This window comes from Mustela lutreola, chromosome 3 (genome assembly GCF_030435805.1).
Source record: "Mustela lutreola isolate mMusLut2 chromosome 3, mMusLut2.pri, whole genome shotgun sequence".
In the NCBI taxonomy this organism is placed as follows: Eukaryota; Metazoa; Chordata; class Mammalia; order Carnivora; family Mustelidae; genus Mustela; species Mustela lutreola.
The window spans coordinates 190,399,306-190,425,161 of record NC_081292.1 but is presented as its reverse complement, the minus strand read 5'-3'; the positions used below and the strand labels follow the sequence as shown (position 1 = coordinate 190,425,161).

The window sequence follows — 25,856 nt, the reverse complement described above, 5'->3', positions numbered from 1 at the left end:
AAATGAATTAGGAAAATCTTGGGAATTCTTATCTTCTTCTTTTTTTTTTTTTTTTTCTCTAAGTAAACTCTACCCCCAATGTGGGGCTGGAACCCACATCCCCAAGATTGGGAGTCGTATGCTCTACAGACTAAACCAACTAGGTACACCCAAAATCTTGGGGATTCTTAAAGCTGGGAATATGTGAATTCATTTTACTATGCTTTCTATATGTCGAAGTTTTATATAATAAAAGGTAGAGAGAAAAAGAAGATTATTACAGTGCTAACTGCTATTTTTATCTCTCTCCAAATTTTACTTTAAAATGAAAAATAGTAATTAGTAAAACAAAGTCTCCATTTCAAACTTTCAAACAAATTATATGTGAGAAAAACAGCTCAGAGATTATATTGAAGAATCTGAATTGTATCTCCCGAACTATACATTAGCTAGAAATGTTTAACAAACTTTCATGTCTCAATTCTCAGAAAAATACAACTGCCATTATTGATATCCTAGTCTCTTTGCCTAATACTTTAAAAAGTATCACTTGAAGAGCATGCAACTCTTGATCTCAGGACTGTAAATTTGAGCCCCATGTTGGGTGTAAAGATTACATAAAAATAAAAAACTTAAGAGCTTAAGAATTTAAGAGCCAGAGATAAAAACAGCAGATAATGAATGTCATTCGAATGAACCCAAAATTATACTGAAAATTTCAGCCTAGAATATGCAGCTAACAGTGTTTTCTTCTGAGAAGTAACTATTGAAGATATTATAAGGATGAAAAATTACTTTCTATGTAATTCGTTTGCCAGCTTAACTGCAGTTTTTCAATTATGATATCCAATTAGAAAGAATGGTTGCACTTCAAGAGATAATTATCATTAGTGAAAATAAATAGCATGGCAATGATTCATTGGAATTTAATTTTGTATCATGTTCTGGGTCTCATTAAGGCAAAAAAAAACAACAATAATAAAAATCTAGATATTACTTCAAATAGAAATTCACTTTCTCTGAGATAATACCCCATGGGGTAAGCAAGGATCCATTTACAACATTTTATCTTATTTTAGAGTACAAGATCTAAAAACTAATATCTCTATGATGATAAAATATAATGCCTCATTTGTTTGAAGACTCAATCTTGTCAGTTGCTCAGTTCCTGGTGATTCATCTTAGACCCTGCTGCCAAGATTAATAAAGCTAAGAAAAACAATTCTAACTTCTGGGAGATACTGCCATTGAACAAGAGGTGGGGGTTGGGAATTAATGAATAACAAGTGGGCAAATAGGTAGCCTGGAAAATAATTTACCAGGTGAATTTACTTTAGACACATGAGAGAACAGTTCATTAGAATATTATAAAAATCACCTTAAAATTTTATTAAATTATATCCAACAATAAACTTTATGTGATCCCCTAAAAATTAATATACAGAATAGGTGGCCAACCTTTAAATATTAAAATCTTAAAATTCTTCTAACCTCATTATACACAAAAATTATGATATAATATGATATCAAGCTAGAATAAGTACCCTTTGTTAGAAGAACTGTAATACTTCACCTATGAGATTACTTATCTGGCAATCCCAAGTATACAGAATATGGATGAAATCACAAAATCCTTTTAAATAACCCAAAAACCTCACTGTTCATACACAAAAGTTCACTCCTGTTACTGTTAGGAGAGGACTTCTTTCTTACTAGAGAATGTCTCTTATTATAATACAAATATTTCTACCGCTTTTGTTACCTGATTTTCTAGTCCATCAATAAATTAGATGAGACAAAGCAGAACTGCAGGAGATAGCCATGAGAGCAATGCTGAAAATATCAATCTGACTATGGGGAGAAAAGAGAAATGAGTACAAAATATTTTTTTATGGAATGCTGATTACCTGCAAGAAATCTTAAGACATTTCATTCATTCAACCAATATCTACTCATGCCCATAATGTGACTGACACTCACTGATCTAGATGCTAGGAAATGAGCAGTTAATAAGTCAGACTAAAAAAGTTCCTGCTCTCATGGAGCTTATATTTTCATCCAGGAAGACAGAAAATGAACAAGTTAAAGCAAAATGAAACGAAACAAAACAAAACAAAATACTCTCACACTTGTTATTTTATTTGATCCTTACAACAATCCAGGAAGCAGACTGTTTGGTTTCATTTGAACTGGGATTTAGAAAGTTGCCCAAGAATGCAATGCTACCAAAGTTGGCTCAGAGTTGGGACTGAGCTCAGATTCGTCTGATTCCAAAGGGGTATTTTTGATTTTGTAATTTTTTTTTTTTTTTTTTTTTTTTTTTTTTTTTTTTTTTTTTGGAGAGAGAGAGTGCTCGCAAACAGGGATGGGCAGGAGAGAAGAGGAAGAGAGAATTTTAAGAAGGGCCCCATGTCCGGTGCGGAGCCTGACATGGCGCTCAATCTCATGACCCTGAAATCACCACCTGATCCAAAATCAAGAGCTGGATGCTTAACAGACTGAGCCACCAAGGCGCCGCCCAAAGGGATGTTATTATTATTATTTTTTAATGTTTATTTTATTTGAGAGAGACAGGGAGATTGTGTGAGCATATGCGTGAGCATGGGAGGAGGAGAGGGAGAGAATCTCACAAGGCTTGATGCCATGACACTAAGGCCATTACCTAAGCTGAAATCAAAAAGTTAGACGTTCAACGAGCTGAGCCACCCCGGCACCCCCCCCTTTTTTTTTCTAAGGTTTATCTGAGAGAGAAAATGGGGGGCAGGGGCAGAGGGAAAGGGAGAGAGTTTCAAGCCGAGTTGGCTTGAAACTCTCTGAGCGGCAGAGCCCAACGTGGGACTTGATCCCACAACCCTGAGATCAGGACTTGAGATCATGACCTGAGCTGAAACCAAAAGTCAGACACTTAACTAACTGCACCACCCAGGCACCCACCAAAGGAATATTCTTAACAATGAGTTTTTTCATAGCACTTGATCAGGGTTTAAAGTTATGCATCTATTTCTATGATTATTTGGTTGATGTCATTTTTTTCCCCACTCACACTTTGTACCTTGAGTACAGAGACCAATGTGTTTTTGTTCAACATGTATCCTTCCTGCCCAATCCAATATCTAGCACACTGAGGCTACTCAGTAGATATTTACTATCAAGTAAATTATTTTACAGATATACAGCTATTATCTCCATACTCCCTGAGGATGTGGCCAGTCATGAGCCTGAGTAATCAAAGAAAAATTTAATTAACTTCAGTATCATCCAAGAAAGGCAGAATATAATAAATTTTCTTAAACAATTCTTGGTTTATATGAAAGTTTCTAGCACTTGAGTAGAATCCCCATTCCTCATACTGTCTTAAATACCTCCTTCATACTAGCCTCTAGATTATGCTATAATGTTAACTAAGGCATGTTGAATAAAGTAATTTTTCTCTATTCACTAAATCTCTTGATTTGTACTAACATAAAATGATTACATCCAAAGGAAAACACAAGAGTCATGTGACAAAAAGATACATTTTAGGCTGTTTTGAAATCTGTTTTTATTGTTCACTTGTTTAAAAAAAAGGAATTCCTCAAAATAAACATTAATTGAAGAATATTAGTACTAGAAGCTACTTTATAAATATTTGTGTCCCAGTAAATTTAAAGATAAAGAAATAAGATGTGAAGAGATTAAATGACTTGCCCAAGGTCACAAAATGTCTAAAACAAAAAGAATATATAAAATGTAAATGCTATATGCATAACCACAAGTTATCTCAAAACCACTAAATCATAAAAAACACTATAATTGATTGAAAATGAATACAAGTTACAATGGGGGGGATTAAATGTCCCAAGATAGTCTTGTGAAGAGATACTTTATGTAATTTGAGGATAAAACCCAATACTGTGTTTACCCTGAATTTTCAAGTAATTGGTTTAATTACAGGGTCCCTTACCAAATTAGGCAGACCAAAGTCAGGACAGCAACTTTATATCTCCCCAAGAGATATGATGAAGAAAGAGGTGGTACCTCTGATTCCCTGAACCTATGTAATGAATGTTCAGTAATAGCTGGCCCTACATAGGCCTTACAATCCTTATCATTTCAGTCAATTTCTCTTCAAATATTGGTTCTGATCCATTCCCTAGCTTCATTCAGGTCTCCAGTTAAGTCTTATATTAGACCTGCCCAGTATGTTCTCAAAATTTTAAATGACTCTTCTTTATTTTCCATAGTTTTATTTCTTTACCTACAATCTGGAACTTTTCTTCTAATCTAGCTTCTGTGTTATATGTTCTCTCTTCAACTGTGTCAATGTTGCCAAACTCACTTAAGTTTTTAAATGTCAGTATTTTTCAGAAATTTTATTTGGACCTTTTTCAAATGTGCTATGTAACTTTTACAGTTTCTTCCCTGAAGATATTTTCCAGACTACCTTTTATTTCTAAAATCAAATTAAGCACCATTTAAAAAAATAATCAGTGTTTGATAATTCTAATATCTGAAAACTTCGTGATCTCTTTTTGCTATTATCTTTTTATTCTTACTCTTATCACTCTCTCATACATCTGATTACATTTAACTGTGTGCTGATCACTGCCTTGAGAAACTATTTCTGAGAATTTCCTAGAGCTAAGAAAGATGATGCCTTCCTCCAGAGAGAGGCTACACTTGCCTCTGCCATCTACCTTACAGTATCACCTATTCCAAAACCATTTTACCCTAGGGATTCCTTGGATGACTCATTAATGCAAATTTGAACTGAAAATCCATGTGAAAGTCCCCACCATGGTCAGGCTATCTCAAAGATAGATAGGGTTTGTTTTCTTTTGTTTCTGCTCTGCTCAGCACCAAGGCAACTTTCCCCATGGTGCCCTACATGGGGAAGGGAAACAGTTTTCCTTCTGATTTACATTTATTCTAAGGCTGTCACCCAGGAAGGAGGATTTCATTTCATCTCCCTACCATAGACAATATTTTGATTTATTTCAGCTTTATCTTCTTCTAACCTCACAACCTATTAAAACTTCATTTGATTTTTGATTTGGCTTGATTTCTCTTTTCTCACAAAGCTATTAAAACCCTACTCGATTTTGTCAGTTGGCCTCAGACAAACACAGATGCTACGTTTTGCTTACTTTTCTGGTTTCTTGCTTTTGCTTAGCTTTAGGCTTAGAAATATCATTAATATTTACTAATTTCTTATTTTCAAAATAAACAATAAAATATTCTTATTCAATCCAGCAATTCCACTTCTGGGCATATGTCGAAAAAATTAAAAGCAAGGACTCAAACAAAAAGAAAAATAAAGGATTCAAATAGATATTTGTATACTCATGTTCACAGCAGCATTATTCCCAATAGCCAAAAGGTAGCTATTCCTATGTTCACCCAGGGATCAATGACTAAACAAAATGTGGTCTATACATAGAATGGAATATTATTCCATCTTCAGAAGGGAATGTTGATACATGCTATAATATGGATGAACCTTGATGACATTATGCTAAGTGAAATAACCCATTCACAAAAGGACAAATACTGTATGATTTTGGTTACAGGAGATGCCTAGAGTAGTCAAATCCATAGAGACACAAAGTGGATTGGTGGTTGCCAAGGAATGTGAAGAAAAATGGGTCCTTATTGTTTAATGGGTATGGAGTTTCAGTTTAGGAAGATGGAAATAGTTCTGGAGATGGATGATGGTGACTGTTGCACAACAACGTGAATGTACTGCACTGAATGTAAAAATGGTTAAAACAGTAAATTCTGTATTACGTACATTTTATCAGGATTTTAAAAGTTCTTATTCAAATGACTAATTTCCCTACCTTCACTTTTACTTAAATGCATAAAATGAACAGTATTTATGTGCTTAATGGGACATCTTCAGAAAGTGTTTTCTGGTTAAGGGTCAAGTTTGAATAACATTAACTAAGCCCTTAGTCTTGAAAACCTCTGATTCTTAAAGATGTTTTCTTCATATATAATTACATGTGAAGAAAAAAATAAAAACGATGTTGGAAAAACACAAAGATATAAGAAATAAAATTAGGCCTTATCTAACATTTTACTCCCAGGAGCAAAAGGCTCATAAATAGATAAATTTCACCTCCCTTCAGTAGAGATATTTTTAAACCAAAACTTTTTTGTTATTACTATAAAATCGCGTTTCCATGTAATTTTCAAAATCTATGGTAATATTCTCAAATGTGAGTATTATAAAATAGTCTATTAAATTTACAGAATTTCACTATTAGGTACTTGTTTATTTTATAAAAAGTTCAATTAGAGAATACTTTAAAATTCTTAGTTTTACAAATATCAACTAAGCACTTTTTGCAATATAGTTAAGAGGTTAAAAATAAAAAAAGAAAACAACTTAGAAACCACAAAACATCATTCTCCAGGGGTAGGCTATTTCATGTTACAAAAAAAAGGAGGAGGAAAAGGAAGGGAAACGAAGGGAAGAGGGAATGTTTGACTGGTCAGTGTCTATCTAAACCTTCATCTAACTCCTACAGCTTCCTTTCCCACTCCTAATTTGCCAACAACCACTTATAAACAACTTTATCTACACCCATCTTAACCTCTGTCATGCCACTCTAAAGGAACAAGTGTATTTCCACCTTATATAAAATCCCCCCATAACTTTATGATATATATTTCATTTACCATCTCTAGCTCTTTCCCTTCATTTTAATATTTACATTTCTTCTATTTTAAAAAGAAAAATCTCTTTCTTGATCTTGTACATCCATTTCATTCTAGCCTTTACAGTCAGCAACTTTTTTTTTTTTTTTTTTTTTTTTTTTTTTAAAGATTTTATTTATTTATTTGACAGACGGAGATCACAAGTAGGCAGAGAGGCAGGCAGAGAGAGAGAGAGGAGGAAGCAGGCTCCCTGCTGAGCAGAGAGCCCGATGCGGGACTCGATCCCAGGACCCTGAGATCATGACCTGAGCCGAAGGCAGCGGCTTAACCCACTGAGCCACCCAGGCACCCTACAGTCAGCAACTTTTAAAGTGTAATCTTGACTCCTTCTCTCTACTTCATCTCCAGTTCTCTCATCAGCCCACTCTATCCCTCTCCATCATACCACTACACTGCTTGCACTACGGTCTCAATTTATAACTGGCAAAACCAAGAGACATTTTTCAGACCTCCTTTTAGCACCTGACACAACCACCACAAATCCTCAAAATTTTCTACGTTTCCTTCAAAGTTATTACTCTCTTATCTTCAAAATATTCCAGTTTCTCTGTTCCTGGTTAAATAGATTTGTATATTATAGTATATATATCATAAAGAGAATTTTTACAAAAATTTTAATGAAACTAGAAGTATCCCACAGTTTGTGGTAACAAAGCACTTAAAAAATAATTATTAAACTTAAAGATAAATCAAATATTTTAAACAAAAACCCTAATATTCTAAATTTGCTCACCTTTTTTGGTGGTGGTTGGGGGGGGGGTTGAACAGGAGAGAAAGAAAATCTTAAGCATGCTCCATGCCCAGCAATGGGCCTGAGGCAGGGCTTGAGCTCATTACCTCAAGACCCTGAGGATCATGACTGGAGCTGAAAGCAAGAATCAGATGCTGAACTGACTACACCACCCGGGCACCCTGCTCACCTTCTCTTCTACCCAGTGCTAGAAAATGAAATCTTTTCTTCAAGAGAAATATATTTTGAAAACAAATGTGAAAATGCTTTTTGAAAATAAATGCTTTTCAAAAGGAACTCATTTATATAAAAAGCATTCTGAAAACATGTTGATTACTGCCAAAAATAAATAAATTAGTAAAATTAATTAAAACACGTATCAGAATACTTCAAAAATTTGGAGAACAAATTTTTATCTCATCTATCAAAGAATTTAAGTAGGTTTTAAACCTGCTATAAACATTTTTTTTCTCATTTCCCTCCTAATCCCCTGTTAAAACTTTCAAAAATAAACCTTCCAGTTAATTTGTACGAACAAATACCTGACATCAGGAAAGATGGCAATTACTAGCAGATTTCAAGAAGAACCTGGGAACTACTAGTAAACAGAATTGAAAAAGGTTCATGTTAGGTAAATAAGGCAAATGTTAACATCTCTTTCATTTGGAAGCACGGATCTTTATGGGTATCTTTGCAACTATGAAAGTTAATAAAATCAGATATTCAAATAACTGTACACAATTCCTTTATTATTATACATTCTAAATAATTATATTTCACCTATGAGACTGCAGGCTAATTAAAAGTGGAGACTTGTCTTCATCTTTATAACCTAGTGTTTTGACTATATGACATACAGAAAATAATTATGCAATAAATACTGTGTGAATAACCAAAAATATAGGCAAGTAGACTAAAATGATATACCTACACAGATACACAAATACATATGTATTTAACAGTGTAACGCCTGGTTAGGTAAACAAAACGCTGCCTAAAATCGGCTTGATTCAAATCACGATGTTTCCACACCAATTTAATGGTGTTTAAGGGCTCAACTTGTAATTTATGAATTCCTTTTTAAAAATTATTATTTTCTTAATTAGCATATGTTCTCCTAAATGAAGGTATCAGAGTTGCCCTATACAATATGTGAGGCTCTTTGCTTTCAAAGTGAATCATCAGTGATACAAGGAATGAATATATAAAATCAATAACAGTAAAACAAAACCAACAGTACTTCTTCTGTGACAGACTGTGAATAAATGACCCAGCACAAATGAAACATTGGAAGTTTTAAAACTTAGATTTTCAAAATAACAAATTAGAACTAAAACTCAAATAACAGTATATTTATTTTAGGACTCAGTTTATATCCACTAATCTCATGAAGAATGTGATAGCTACTTAACATAACTTTTGCCATGGTATAAATTTTCATTTCATGCTATATTAAACAAAATTTAACAATAAATCATATAATTATTAATATAAATATTCCCCATTGCCAAATTACATTAGTCTTCCATGGTAGTTAAAGAGGCCCACATTACAATTTTAATTGAAAAAAATTAAAAAATATATTCTGTTAGTATCTTTAATTCTAACTGAATCTTTAAAATAGAAAAATAAAACAAAATAAAAGAACACAAGGCTATTCACAAAACAGGAATTAGGATACCATGTATATGCGTGTGTGTATTCACTGATATGATAAACTGCTAAAGGTTATGGTAATTACTAATTATATTCAGAGAAAAAATTTATCTTATAAAAGCTGAGATACAAAATGATTAAGTGAAACTAAAGCTGAATTTTATGGATGATATCTACCAGTCTTCTGTGCCCAAGCTATATCTAGGGTCTTTTTTTCTTAAAATGTATTAAAAGAGCAATATGGAGCTAAAGAACATGAAACGTACAAAATGGAAGGTATGTTAAAAAATCAATACTTCTGTAGCAAATGGTATCACTATTTTTCTTTTTTCAGAAACATTTTATATCCTGGAAAACACTCTTTCCCATTCTCAAGTTTATAGTTACATTAATTATATATGTTCACGACCTACTGATTGTACTCTAACAGTGCTTAAGGAAGAAGAAAAAAGCAACTACTTAAAAGATCAAATAAATAAATAAATAAACAAATAAAACAAAACAAAGCCAAATTTAGAAGCCAAAATATCCCACTGATACCTACCTCCTGGAAATGCCATTAGCCAGACAATTATGGCTACAGGATTTGGAGGATAGGGGCGATGAAGTTGGGGACAAGTTGAGAGGGGCAATCAAACTGTTGATGATCTCAGTCAACTGTGCACTCTGCAAGAAAAACACCAACTTATTACTACTGCTAAGCAAGAAATTTGAGTTAGTTCCCACACCGTTAGCAAATGTTTATTTCTTAGTAAATATTTTAATCTACGAAGATGATTTATACCACTACTGATTTTTCCACTTATTATAAATAAATCTACATTTTAAAGTACTCTTCCTTTTCTGTATCCGTTTTTATTACAGTTCCTTTATCTACTCATCCTATCTTCTTAAAACATTTGAATTTAGCTAACAACATCTACATAATATTTTCTTTAAGGCAGCTAAGTTAATAACAATAAAATCATAGATATAATTTATTAAGTGACTACTATATGCCAGGCACTATGCAAAGCACTAAACATAGATAATTTCTAATCTTTATAACCAACCTGCAAAGTAGTTAATATTAGAACTACTGGTATTACTATTATTAAAATCAATTACAGCAGAGGAAATTGAAAGCTAAAAAGATTAAGCAGCTTGAATGAGGATTATAAAGTTGGTAAGAAATGGAGCTAGGATTCAAATTTAGGCTTGAATCCAATGTCACACTGTTTCTCAATATTTTTCCTAACTCAAAAATATCAGGTTTGTTTAGGTACTCAAATTTCCATTGATCCTTATTCCAAACTTAAATATACATAATATATTTGTACATAACTATATTATGTATATTTAAGTTTAATACATAATAAATAATAGATTTATAAAATTATTCTCAAAACAATAACCTACAATAATTATAATAAACATAGGCTTCATCACTGGAAACAGTATGTTTCTACAAAAGAATGACAATTATTTTCATTACACACATAGTCTATGTTTATTTTACAAAAAAGGGCAAAATTAAAAGGCTTAAAAAAGGAAAAGAAAATCACGTGTAATCCTATTACACAGAGAAATACTATTGCTAATATCTTAGTATATAACCATCCCTCTAGACTAAGTTTTTTTGAGTCTATGTGAGCATAAGTGCATACAAAATGCATCTACACACATACACATACACAAGCACAAGCGCACTGTTTTAATTAAATCATGTCATATAAATTTTCTATGACCTGGTTTTCTCACTTAATAATGTATGATTTTATTTTTTAAAATACGTGGTCCTATTTCACCATTTTTATTAATTGAAATATCTTTCCATTAGAAAATAGAGGGGTATATGAAATAATAATTTTTAAAATTTTCATTTATATGAAAATAATTCGCTATTAGAAATAACGAGATAATAATTAGTATATCTAATAATTGAATTCCTCAAAGTCTTGAAAAAGACCCTGAAATGTTTTCACCATTTACTTTCTTGAAAAATAATACATACCTAATGACTTCATTTTCATTTTTAGATTAAAGATCATTTTCAAATCAATACAAATAGATTCTTGATATACTTAGTAAGCACTCATTAGTTTAGTCATACAAAGAAATTTATAAAGTATCTCATATTTTTCAGTCTGAAACACTGATACAGTCTTCTCATTGTTCCACTGCCAAAAGTATCATTAAAAATCTTCTAACCCCCCTGAGGTAACTGGTTAGGTATGTGTGAATAATTGGTCCAGAAGAACAGCCTAGCCACCAACCAATCCAGCCCAATAAAACCTCAAATATCTGATTCCATGTTTGGCATAAGAAAATCAGAGTAAAAATGAGAAAAAATGAGGACAGGAGTAATTTAAACTTTGAAAGCAAAAACTAATCAAACTTGAAAGTTAAAACACTTACTAGCTACTGGATAATAAGGTTTTAAATGTAAACACACCCATGTGAAACTTTTTAAAAATTACCTAAAGTTCTAAAAGAAAGTCACCTTTTAATTTCTGAACAAAATACATTATCTAATAATATGTCTATATTAATACTATAAATCAATGTTATTTTTTAAAACTGATACCACTCTATAACTTAACAGTGCCTTTATATTTTAATTATCAACTCTTTAATTGCTTTTGAGATATATAAATAAGCTTTGTTTGGTAAACAAAACATTCCCCTAACAAAATTAACTTAAATCATCCAATATTTGATCTGTACTCAAGGTCCACTAAGATCAGTGAACAGTTACATACCAACAGGTTATCTTAAGAAAAATATGTGTAATATCAAGCCTGCTAACCTTGACACTTAATTCTCAACCCTCTTCAGCAAGTATTTGAAAACAATGTTTTTAATTGGCCTATAAAAACATTACTAGCATATGCTACAAGAGCAAATGATCTGTTCACAGGCAATTTAGTAATGACCTCTACAAGAGATTACTGCTGTCCTTTTCTTATCCTTTTGCTCTACACTTCCTATATCCAAAGCCATTGCCATTGTTCTCACAAGTCCTGGTTCCCTTCTCTTTCAAAGCCTCTAGCACTCCTGTCAGCAATGGGACCAAAAATAAACATAATACCCAGGGCCAATTTCATGGGGAAGCAACCTGAGCAGTTGCACAGGGCTGCCCTCAGAAGGATCCCATGATTGGTTAATGCCCTGCTGTCACAGACTTAAATCTCCTCAAAACTGTTTTTAACAAAGAGCTATGTAATTTCATTTTGCACTGGACCCTGGAAATTAGCCAGTTCCGATGTTAACTCAGGTCTAATAAAACAAATTGTTGCTACCAAGGAGAAAGAAAGAATATAAAAAATCTCTCTCCAAAGGATAAGCAGTGACCTACAGGTAAAGAAAACAGAAGATCTGACTGACCAAGCAAATACATTTGCTTGGGGTGAAACAGTTGGGGCCAAACTCAAAGGGTGGTGAAAAGAGAGGGAAGTGGGAACATAACCAACACTATTTAAAACACCATTTATATGGTAAAGTGCATTCGAATTTAACACTAGATAATTTAAAAAGAACTTTCTGGATTATAAAGTATTCATAAAAGTATGTTGATTATGAATTTGTGCAATTATACAACTAAGAAAAAAAACTCTAGACAACTGTAAATTGAACAAATATGGGGTGAGAGGTATTGCACCATACTTTGACTTACCAGGAATAAAACAGTAGTAACCTGGTACTAAATTATTTCACAATATATGACAGAAAAACCTAGAAAAATTAGATGTGAGCAGGCATGAATCCAACTTACTCACTGAAACAAGGGAACTATGTAGCTGTGATCCCAATTAGGTATATTTCAGCAGACTTAGATTGGTTGTAAGGTAACAAACTCTTACAAAGCCAGCTTTGTTCAAGAGCCACCAAAGTCTAAATAAAAATAAATGGTGTGATTTCAAAGGACAGATAGAGTAATTAAACTTCTTGAGTCATCCATAATTGAATTTCAGTATTAGGAAAAGCTTTAGACTCAAAATAATTTGTTAGGGGCTTAGTCACCATTTATTTACATGAACGTTTTTAACGAAAGAATTCATATTCTGATCTCTTTCACTAAAAATCTCTATCAATAAATTGATCACATCTATTAATCTATAAGTAGATTCAGATCTATTAAATGGTATCACTGTTCTTTCTTCATGAAAGAAAGTCCAATGATGAACAATTTTGCTTGAAAAAAGATATTCTAATCCTAGTACAAACGAGTTCTCATCCTCTGGCTGTGTACCAATGTTTTATATATTTAAATAACTGTAATTGTATCAATGTTATAAGAGAGACTCATCATATACTACAAATTTTAATTGCATTTAATGTAAAATGGGAAACCTTAACAACGAATATCCCAAGCAGACACACAGGTTTATTTATAAAATAAATAAATTTATAAAACTGAATACAACTCATTTCATGCCACTCTTATCTTAACTCTTCCATCATATTACCTGCTTTTCTATATTGCGAAGAAGAAGTGTTGGGCTACTTGGTGACATTTCAAAATCTTGTTCTGGTAAAGAATCTGAACTCTCTTGAGGAATCTGGGGATTCCCTGTAGTATTTAATGAAGCCGCCTGGTCAGCAAATTGTATTTGTTTCTTCAAAATGTCTTTTGGAAGTTGACATTCTTCTAGGATCACTATCCCCTAGACAAACAGCAATTAAGAGATGAAATTAAAATAAATTGACTGCTAAATCAACTTTAACGTTACAATGCACTTGAAACCACGTTTCTTATCACCTGAAAGTAGAGTCTAACTGTAAGAAATTGGCTGATTTAAAACATGTGTAGCTAAAGCAACATGTATGTCTGATGGGTTAGGCTTGTAAAATATTGCCATACATTGTATATATGAAGTTATTTTTCTTCTTATTGGCTTTAGTTATTAGCAGCAAAAGCATGATACATTTTTTTAAAGATTTTATTTCTTTATTTGACAGAGATAAAGAGAGCACAAGTAGGCAGAACAGCAAGCAGAGGGAGAGGGAGAAGCAGGCTCCCCACTGAGCAAGGAGCCCGATGTGGGGCTTGATCCCAGGACCCCGGGGACCAAGACCCGAGCCAAAGGTAGCCACCCAAACGACTGAGCCATCCAGGCACCGCAAGCATGATACATTTAAAATCAAGTCTTATATGCAGAATATGAACACTTCACACTGAAATTTAGAACACTTCCTCATATAATCTTCAGACATTTTGGTTACTAGCATTTCCATTTGAGTACTCCCAGTTTCATAAGTTAACATACCAAACTTACAGACATCCAAACAACATTCTGACTTTTACAAACTGCTTTCAGAGTACTCTTAGTAGTCCAACTCTGTTGCTGCCAGCCAGCAACCATGGGCAGGACTGCACTATTGAGAAAAAGTATTCTCTAGTCCAGTTAAATTGTTGCTTATAAGGTAGATGAGTTAATAACAAAAGACACAAGTTTTCAACTGTGATGGGGTATTTTCTTAAATATAAGTAACTAGAGGAAAGAGTTGGGATCTAGCTGCCTTTGCCCTCCCTGCCTACCATTCACACACACACACCACGGGCTTGCTAAATACTCTCCCATATTCCCCAGATTCTTCACTCCAGCTGTTCTTACCCTTACGTCTCTCAATGGCAATGAAGACAGAATAGAAAGGAAGAAAAAGTATGCACAGATATGATCTTAACAGTTTCATTATCAGTTCTTATAGTAAAACTTTTTTCCCTCTCTATCCTTTATACCACTTGTATACACACACACACACACACACACACACACACACACACAGTTATTTAGCAAAATGCCAATAAACTCCTAATAGGCTAGTTGGAAATGTGGCTAAAATATTATATTCCTGTAATAAAAAGGTGACTAAAACATTAATTTAAGTGTACAGTACTTTAAGACGAGTCAAATTTAAAAACTGGCATCGGCCAGCTTATATCATATATAAGTGCTGTTTATAGGACTGGAACTGCCTATAAATTATGTTATAGATGAGTAGTTTTAATTTACACTATAATTTGGAGAATATATCACTTTAGCATGAACATATTCAGATATAGTGTCAAACATTATTTTGTAGTAATATATTACTACAAAAGTAATATAGTAAAAGTAATGAATAAAGTATTATTGTTATTATTATTTTCACCTACATTTATAACAGTGCTAGTAACTTTTACAGAAAGGAGATCCAACTGTTGATCCCATCTCAATAACTATCTCCTAGAATGCGTAAAAATGCTACCAAGAAATCTGAAGAAATATATTTTTTAATTTTTGTTTTATTTGATATTTTAAAAGTTAAAGTAGACTTGGGGCACCTGAGTGGCATAGTCTGTTAAGCGTCTCACTCTTGGTTTTGGCTTAGGTTGTGATCTAAGGGTCATGAGATCAAGTTCCATGTCTGGCTCTGCTTAAGACTCTTTCTCCCTCTCCCATGGCCTCTCCTACTCGTGCTCTCTCTCTCAAATAAATAAATATTTTTTTAAAAGTTGGACTTGTTAGATATAGTATCATCAATCTCAAAAGCTTTTGAAAGTATCTGAAATGTCCATTCAAAACATGTACAAGTGTCTCACTAGATTTTTAAATAGTATCTGCTTGCAAAATAAATACAAGTTTTCATCATATCAATTTAGCTGTGATTCCCATTGGTTTGATTATAGTTTATTTTATGGGACAGGCTGCTATGAATTAGCTTGGTTTTACAACCCTTACTAATAATCTTGTACATACCAAAAAAACTGATTCTGAATTTCAAAAGGTCAATTTTCAAACCTTTAGAATACTGTATTTTTTAGAAGGAGAGGTCTGCTACAGTTAGTTCAATGCAAAGTAATATTTGAAAAAACTGAATTAGGAAGACATTCATAATCAAGTTCATAATTTATTTTTTTCTCCTTAAATTGTTACCCTTGATAAAAGTCTCACAAATGGCCAAGAACAGAGTGAAAAGGGGAATAGATTAAATCCTTTAAAGACACTACAGAGACAGTTTCAGTTCTTAAAAACCAAAAAAAAAAATACATGTGTGTTGGGTCACCATGATGTACACTTGAACATCTTACAATTTTGTCAGTCATACCTGAATAAAGCTGAATTTAAAAAAATGCTCAGAAAAAGAATAGTCTAACCATAGATAAACAAGGTAAATAATAACAAAGACATGAAAATTTTTTAGTAAGATGAATTGCAATAACTGAGACAAATGAAAGCTCTAGCGTAAGATGAAAGCAAGTCAACTGCTCCAGAGAAGAAAATTGTTCCTGACTGTAACACTAAAGAGACCCTTATCCCACTCCCAGGTCTTCATAGAGAAGACATGGTAATTAAAAAATAATGACCTCAGCAAACCTTCAGTATTTATAAACCTTCAGTCACCAAAGCTAATTTTTTTAAAAAATTTAAATGAGACACCTATGGGTGGCTCAGTCACTTAAGAGTCTGCCTTTGGCTCAGGTCATGATCCCAGGGTCCTGGGATCAAGTACTACCTTGGGCTGCTTGTTCAGCGGGGAGCCTGCTTCTCCTTCTGCCTGCTGCTCCCTCCCCCTACGCCCCCAACCCCGCGCTTGTGCTCATTGATAAATAACTAAAGTATTAAACTTTAAAAAAAAATTAAATGAAAAATTTCAAATGCACAAAATTACAATTTAAAATGTAGAAGACCCTATCACAAGATAACAAAAGAAATCTAAGAGAAACCACTTAATATAGGATATTGAGAAGGACAGCCAGCTTCTCAACCAAAAAAAACCCACCTATTTTAATATTTTCTGAAAGTGACAAGAGGCTATTGTCTTAGTGAAAGTTGAAACAAAGAAAAGAAGAAACATAGAAGTTTTAATTGTTGCCAAAATGCTGGAAGAACAAGGAAGGAATGTTGCTAATATGGACTTTCTTTTCTCTAAAACTTTTAGCAAAAGTTAGACCATCCCAATATGTCAAAAAAAAGGGGTAAATGACAGCTTAAAAACCCAACATGTATAGATCTACTCATAGACTGACTCAGTGTTTCCTGACCAGGGTTACCAACTAAGCATTTATTTAAACAGGATATTTACAAAAGAATGTCTCTCAACCTCTTTCCTTTCTCTGTATTTCAAATTTAACTGAGAAGAAAGGATTTTTTTTTTTAATTTTCAAGATAAGTTAAATAGGTCATTCAAGAGAATGTTAACTACACTTCTCAACTTTTTAATTACAATAACTCAAGAAGCCAGAAGAGCAATGAAAATGCTATTTTCTCTATTCAGTATTATAGTTCAACTAAACTGCACATAAATAAGCAATTAAACATCTTGATTAATTCCCAAGAAATGTAAGGAGAAGCTACTAAAATAAATACTGTAAAGACATTTTCCATAAAGTAAACATAATGTGATTCTTAAGAAAACAGAGGGCCAGATACACATCTAGCCTGAACCAAGAAAAATGTAAGGCCATATAAATTATTACTGAGAAGTTTAGATTTCTTTCCTAAAAATAATTCCCCTAGATATTATATAAACATATGAACTTTTAAAAATGTTTTTAAAAGTACATAGCACTGTTTAGAACACACGAGTCATAAAATATGAACCAGACTGTGTAGATTCAAGTATAAAACTTAGTCATCAATTTAACTAGGAATCTTTCTTGGAAATTTCCAAACTGTTTTAGATTTGACTTTTTTTGAGAACTCTATTTACTATAAAAATGCTCATGATATTATATCCTCTAAAGTAAATGATCAGAGAGGAGAAATTATCTGGTGATCCTGAAAGAATTGGGAAATCACTACAACTGAAGCCTTCAATGAAGATAGTTAAAAATGGGAAACGGGGTGTCTGGGTGGCTCAGTGGGAAAAAAAAAAAAAAAGAGAAACAGTAACTACTTCTATCAGAAAATTATTCTTGAGCAGAGTTCCCCCAAATCCAACAGACAAAACAGGTTAAGCCTAAAGTTTTATGTCTATCCTTCTATCTACACACATCACCACCAAATTCTACAGTTCATTCCTTCCCAGTTTCCTCTTCCATCTTTACACAACTCATACTTTCCACTCCTTTGAATACCATTCTACTTTGTCACTCCCACAACATATTATGTTATTTCATGTCTTCAAACCTTCAAGGAATGCCCTTTTCCCAGCTCCACTGGTTCATCAAGCAAACCATTATTTATCTTCCAAAATTATACCGAGGTATCACCTCTTTTTCTGTTTTCTCATAACTGCTAATCCCTAAAATAAGACTTATGTATTGTCTCTATGCTACTTGTATATCTTATTAAAAAACATGTATCATTATACCAATTTCAGTATATTACAATTAATTATTTACATGGTCTCTCTCCCCTACCAGAATATAAACTCATGATTGCACCTAAAAACTTTATTTATGTGCAGACCCTAGGTACTATTCCACTAACCACATGGATAACTGTATGATTAAGAATGTATTTCGGTAAAAGATAAACCAAGAGAGAAAAGGCAGTGTAGAAGAGACTGCAAACTTCCCAATATCCACTTTCCTCTTCTTTTTTACAACAAAACCCTACTCCTACTGGAATTCTAGCTATGCACACAACTTCTCATTATAAGGCTGTGTTATTTACCTCTCCCTCCTGAAATATGTGCCTAAACTTGGGCCAGTGACTGTGACATAAAGTACTACAATTTCCAAATCACCTCCCACCTAAAAACAAACTATTTTTCACTTTTCTCACTTCCCAAGGGCCAGAATGAGGGAATGACTACAACCCTGTTTAACAGTGCAGTCAACATTATCCTAGAGGACAACAAAAGTCCTCTAGGTAAAACACAAGAATAGTAAGTAGATATTTTTTTAAAGATTTTATTTATTTATTTGAGAGAGAGAGAGAACAAGCACTGGGGAGGGAAAGAGTGGGAGAGAGAAAGAGAGAGAGAGATTGAGAAGCAGACTCCCCACTGAGCAGGGAACCCAGATGCAGGGTCTGATTCCAGGACTCCAGGATCATGACCTGAGCCAAAGGAAGATGTATAAGCAACTGAGCCACCCAGGTGTCCCAGGAAGCATATTTTTTAAATAAAATTAGTTAGAAATATAATAATATAATAGTTAGAAATATAATTACTGACTATAAAAAAGAAGGAACTAGATTGTAGTAGATCTATGCAATGAAAAGTCAGAAAGTATTAGAATCCTGTTAACTCTATTTGAAAATAAGACTGTCTGTAACTAGACTGAATTCCCTCTGAAGGAACGCCCTCTTCATCTTTGCATCCCGAAGTCTACCATATACCTGACATTTTAGTGGGTTTTTCAAATCCAAAGAGAAACATATATGTGAGGTAAATATTTTTTTAGAATTATTTTTTTTGAGCTAGCTCTGTAAGTGATAGTCCAGAAATAAAAAGAAGCACTAAAAAAAAAAAAAAAAAAAAATCACAGATTGGGAAAAGTTAAGAACTATTCAATAATTTTATTTAATTTTCTACCATTTATGATATATAATTATATTTTCTGCAAATATATTTAGAGTATCTCTGGATAATAATAAACTGCTATTATTAATGCTTTCAGGAAGAGAAGTGGAGGACTAGAGGTAGAAGGGAGACTTGTTTCACAGTATATTTTTCAGTACTTTTTAAATTTTCTATCGTGTGTATGTAATTCCGTTTTTTTCAATTTGTTCTTTAAAAATCACCATTTACCCGACTAGACAATAAGCCTAAATAAATTCTGACCGTTGGTGCGGAAAGTAAAAAGAAAGAAAGAGTTAGAATCCCCATGTTTTAAGTAATAAATAATATAAAAATACTGAATACTTTTTAATCATTGTTAGGATTAATTTTAATTAAGAAGTATATTAAAAATTAGGAGTAATGACAAAGAATAAAGCTATAATGAACAGTTTCTAAATCAGCAGAGGTAAAAGAATGAAGCAAATTCTACCAATTGAAAAAAAGAAGTAAAATAACAAGACATAAATAAAAAAGAGGAGAATAAGGACAAATAAAAAATCAAAACTAATCAGAGTTGATTTTTGAAACTAACTATTCATAGTTTATAAAAATAATACCTAGAATAATAAAAATTTTTATTTAACAAAAAGCAAGAAGCAAAAACTAACCAAATTACCAGAAAAAACTGAAAAATTCACAATGATGGGGGAAAATTTTAACAAATGTGTATCACAAAAGGAAAGATCTAGAGGTATAAATATACAGCAGATATATCCAATAAAGTCAACAAATTTAACAAAGAATTCTATACTGAACACATACAGAACATGCATTCTTTTCTGTTACATATACTAAAATAATGAAAAGACAAGCTACAAATGAGAGATTTGTAATATTTATAACTGACCAAGAATAGTCTCCAAAATTTAAAAAGAATTCACAGACACACATTTCCACCAACCACAGCCCTCTCCCTGTCCCACCAAAAAGAGTGAATACAAAAGGTAGTTAATTCTTAAGCAAAAAACATTTGGTGGTCAATTATATCAAGACCCAATTCTCAGTACTAAGGAATGATTAAATTAAAACAATAATAAAAATAATATTTCTTACTCATTACACTGGAAAAATTAAAAGGTAAAAATTACTAGATGTTGGCAAGGATGTGTTAAAAAAAAAAAAGAGTTCTCATGCACTGCCAATGGGAATATTAACTATCCAATCACATCAGTAAGTATAGGGAAGATGAAGACAGCCAGGCCTAAGAGCCATCACTCTTAGGCATATACCAAGAACTCTCCATGGTTGACAAAGAAACACAAAAAAGATAGTCATTACAGTATTGTTTTTACTAGCATAAAACTAAACAATGTATATGTCTTTCAATGGAAAATAGGAGAAGAGATAAACATTCCATTGTATTCATAGAATTCCATCCCATTCATACAGTTAAGTAACATACAGGACCTATAAATTTATGCTGAACAAAAGCAAGCAAGTCACAAAAGAGTTTGTAATATATAGGTCATTAATACAGACTGTGAAATAATGGAAAAATAAATACTAGTTATAGACAGAGACATCTATGTGCCAGTAGTTTAAAAACATAAATACCAAAATATGCTGGAATCAAGAGAGTGGCTACAGTGGCATGAGGAAAGAGAATGGGATCAGGAAGGAGTATACGAGTACCTCAACTGTACAGGTAATGCTTTATTACTCTAAAAACTAAACCCAAACAGTAAAAATTTAACACTTGATAAATTTGGAGGTGGATACAAAGGTTTTCATTATATTGCTTTCTAGAGCTTTTTATGTGTTTATAATTTTTTTTAAAGCAAAACAAAAACTCTGATTCGATAAAATACACTGAGACTTCTCACATATGTTAAAATAAATGCCACCAAAGTAGAAGTTTATAAAAGTATACCTAATTTCTTTTAATTGGAATCCAATGAAGAAGCTCTGAACTGCTCAAGTATGATAAAATGATCATAAAAAATACAAAGATATTACAATGAAAGCTTCAACTTAAAGCAATTGATATATTAAAAATGGTAATATCAGCTATACTTTTATAAAGACTTGTAACAATTACACTGTGTGCAGAGATGAGAAACTAAAACAGTAATTTTTTTAAAAAATACAAGAATACAAACAATACCTTGGATGCACGAATCTGCCTGTGAACATCTGTTAGTTGCTGGATTTTGTACTCTAGTTCTGAAATCTGGGCTTGAAGCCATGTCCATCGGCTGCCAACTCTCGCTCTGTCCACAAGCCACTTCCATTCAGTACTACAGTTACTGTGAATGAGACAAACATTGTTAGTCAAAGAACAAAGGCAATCAAGTTTTCACAGACCACTTTAATAAATTCTTTGGCTCCTGTCATATAATCCAAATTCCTTTATACAACATCTAATTACATGAAGGAACCTCATATCAACTCTTATCAAAGAAAAATATTTAACTTCCCTATCTATCCCATAAACACTTGTTTTTATTATTACATATCCAGTAATAAGATAATCTCCTCTGCTACTTAACATTTTATTAAGGGCTGAAATAGGAGTGGGCTAGCAAATGAAAGGAAACAGTAATGATACTACTAACACCATGTAAAAACTGTTACATGAAGCTTCTATATGTAAGCAGAAGTATTAGATAACTCACTTGAACTGTGCTAGATCTAAATCTATGTAATAAACCAGAGTACTCAAATTTATTATATGCAATCTTTATTTGTTAAAACAGTAGTCACTGTTAGCTAATTAAACACCTAAACTCAATTTAAATATATTATCAAAAAGTATCAAAAATATGGCTGCTCTACCTTTCAAGTAAGTATACCAAATATATAGGCCTTGAAATATTTATTAAGATAAATAGTTTATAAAAACCTGATTCCTAGGGGCACCTGGGTGGCTCAGTTTGTTATGCATCTGCCTTCAACTCCAGTAGTAACCCCAGGATCTTAGGGTCGAGCCACACATCAGGCTCCCTGATCATCATGGAGCCGGCTTGTCCCTCTCCCTCTGCCCTGCTTGTGCTCTCTCTCTTGAATAAATAAATAAAATCTTTAAAAAAAAAAAAAGGGTGGGTCGGGGGTCGGGTGAGGGATGCCTGGATGGTTCAGTCCATTAAGTGTCTGCCTTTGGCCCAGGCTATGATCCCAGGCTGTTGGGATCGAGTCCCATATAAGGATCCTTGCCCAGCAAGGAGCCTGCTTCTCCCTCTCCCTGCTGCTTCCCTGTTTGTTTGCTCTCTCTGACAAATAAGTTAAAAACTAATAATAATAAAATACATTTAAAAAATAAACCTGATTCCCAGGATTCACAGCCCAAAGATAAGAATTTATATAGACTTTTCTGTCATGCATTTTTGAAAATAAGGGTTGAACCCTAGCTCCTCTATCTTTTGGCAAGGGTACTATTCTAATCCATAGTTTAAGATAACAAATTAATTACTTTATGAAAATATTCTTACCACTCCAAATAGAAAAGTTATTTGGAATAATTAATTAAGAGCTTCAGATTACAAAAGAAAACATGACAGAAATTGAAGATAAAAATGAAAACCAACAAATGCTTCATGGCAGAACACAAACTTTATGAAAAACTTGCCCAAAAATTACATTTACTGTCAAAACCCATAGAATGTACAACACCAAGAGTGAATCCTCATGTAAAGTATGGACTTTAAGTGGTAACTATTTATCAGTTTAAGTTCATAGATTTTTACAAATGCACTACTTTTGTATGCAGTATAATGATGGGGAGGTTCTATCAGTGTAGGGACAGGGAATATATAGGAACTCTTGCATTTTCTGCTTAATTTTGATAGGAATCTAAAACTGTCCATTAGTTTTACACTTGAACCATAATTGAATGTCTCCCATACAAACTTAAGGCAGAGAAAACTTATCCTAAAAAATAATTTACTGGGGTGCCTGGTGGCTCGGTTAGTAAAGCATGTGACTGTTGATCTTGGGGTTGTGAGTCTGAGCCCCATGTCGGGTGGGGAGAGGACTTAAAAAAAAAATTTTTTTTTAAGATTATTTATTTATTTATTTGACAGACAGAGATCACAAGTAGGCAGAGAGACAGGCAGAGAGAGAGAAGCAGGCTCCCTGTGGAGCAGAGAGTCCGATGCGGGGCTCGATCCCAGGACCCTGGGACCATGACCTGAGCTGAAGGCAGAGGCTTTAACCCACTGAGCCACCCAGGCGCCCCGACTTAAAAATATTTTTTAAAATAAAATAATAAAAGATCATTTGTTGTGATGAGCACTGAAACTGCTCACCTGAATCACTGAAATGCACACCTGAAATGAATAATACACTGTACATTAACCAGAATTTAAATAAAAACTTACAGAAATAAAATACAATTTGTCAGAGAAACAGAATAAATTATTATAGCTTCACTGTATAGAATATATTTATTATAAGAGTATTTTACATTAAATCAAAGTCCCTAAGAGTTTTTTTTTTAATCCACTTGAGAGAGAGAGTGTGTAAGCAGGGTGGAGGACAGCAAAAGGAGAGGGAGAAGCAGACTCCCTGCTGAGCAGGGAGCCCCATGCAGGACTTGATCCCAGGATCCTAGGATCATAACCCGAACTGAAGGCAGACGCTTAAGCAATTGAGCCACCCAGGTGCCCCAAGAAATGTTCTTAAGATTCTAATTGCACACAATATGATTGAGGAGACCTTCATATAGGTTAAGAATTCTCTTGGTATTATATATTCTGTCTATATGTATTATGTTTTATATATTACATGCATTATGTATTTGGCTTATAGTCATTATTGTGCTTTTAAATTTGACACATCTTTAAATCATATTTTTATAGTTATGAAAATAACAAAAGAGAATGCTTATTCAAAATAATATTAAAATGGAGAGGCACTTGGCCGGCTCAGTCAGAGGGGCATGCAACTCTTGATTTAAAATTTTGAGTTCAAGCCCCACGCTGGGTATAAAGATTACTTAAACAAACAAATAAACAAGCTTTAAAAAAATAATACTAGCTTTTCCTTTTTGTGGCCATTGTTGAAGTGCCAGCAGCCACAATGAAGTTTAACCCCTTTGTGACTTCTGATGAGAGCAAGAACTGTAAAGAGCACTTCAATGCATCTCCCCACATTTGCAGGAAGATTATATCTTCCCCTCTTTCTAAAAAGCTGAGACAGAAGTACAATGTTCGATCCATGCCCATCCAAAAGGATGAAATACAGGCTGTGCGAGGATACTACAAAGGTGAGCAAATGGGCAAAGCAGTCCAAGTTTACAGGAAGAAATACGTCATCTACACTGAACGAATATACAAGAAGGCAAAAGGCACAACTGTCCATGTGGGCACTCAGCCTAACAAGATGGTTATCACTAGACTAAAACTGGACAAAGACTGCAAAAAGATCAAGCCAAATCTCACCAAGCAGGAAAGGAAAAGGGCAAATATAGGGAAGAAACAATTGAGAAGATACGGGAATAAAGTAATCTTATATACAACTTTAAATAAAAACTGTTAAGTGGCTGGGTGGCACATTTGGTTCAGCCTCCGCCTTCTGCTCAGGTCATGATCCCAGGGTCGTAGGATCAAGCCCTGGGTGGATTTTGTACTCGGCAGAGGGAGGTAAGTGTCTGCTTCTCCTGCTCCCACCCCACCCCGTGCGTGTGCACGCTCTCTCTCATATAAAATCTTTAAATAAATAAAAACCGTTAAAATGAAAAAATTTTAAAATAGATACTATTATCTATTATTCATAGATAATACTTAATAACACCAACTACCAATCATGAAATTAGTGAGAAAGGCAAGGGCCATGGCACATAGCAACTGTACAGGTTAATGGTAAAGTGTTGGATTTTATGCAAAAAGGAAGGGTTTTTTTTGTTTGTTTGTTTTCTGTTTGTTTGTTTAAGATTCCATTCATTTATTTGACACTCAGAGATAGTGAGAGAGAGAGAGCATAAGCAGGAGGAGCAGCAGGCAGCACAAGAGGGAGAGGCAGGCTCCCCAGTGAGCAGGGCCCCTGAAAGGGGACTCAATCCCAGCACTCCAGGATCACAACTCAAACCAAAGGCAGCAGCCCAACCAACAAAACCACCCAAGGTGCCCCCCAAAAGAAAGTTATTAGCAAGGCAATAAAAAAAACTTTTTTTTTTTTTTCCCAAGCACTCTGGTTACTAGGTAGAGAAAGCATTATAGTGCGATATGAGAAGAAATAAGGAAATTGGTTAGGATGCAACTATAGTAATCTGTGTGTGGTACAGATAAGTGTGATCTCCAAATAGTTCATGTGCTATCCTACATTTCCCAGCCGCCTTTGCACTTAGGTTGGAGCCATGTGACTAATTCTGACCAAT

General features: G+C 33.5%; 1 protein-coding gene and 1 pseudogene across 8 annotated transcripts in view; one reads left to right on the top strand and one right to left on the bottom strand.

Annotated features, from left to right (window-relative positions):
* Positions 1–25,856, bottom strand: part of KANSL1L (KAT8 regulatory NSL complex subunit 1 like) — a 135,955-nt gene that overhangs the window by 77,726 nt on the left and 32,373 nt on the right. For all 8 annotated transcript variants that reach the window (XM_059168160.1, XM_059168165.1, XM_059168166.1 and 5 more), the window contains 3 exons: positions 21,648–21,789; positions 13,516–13,713; positions 9,612–9,733 (listed from right to left, as the gene is read on the bottom strand). In XM_059168160.1, the coding sequence (XP_059024143.1) occupies positions 9,612–9,733; positions 13,516–13,713; positions 21,648–21,789 (462 nt within the window). The remainder of the gene's footprint in view (positions 1–9,611; positions 9,734–13,515; positions 13,714–21,647; positions 21,790–25,856) is intronic.
* On the top strand, positions 24,347–25,137 carry LOC131827505 (large ribosomal subunit protein uL24-like; annotated as a pseudogene).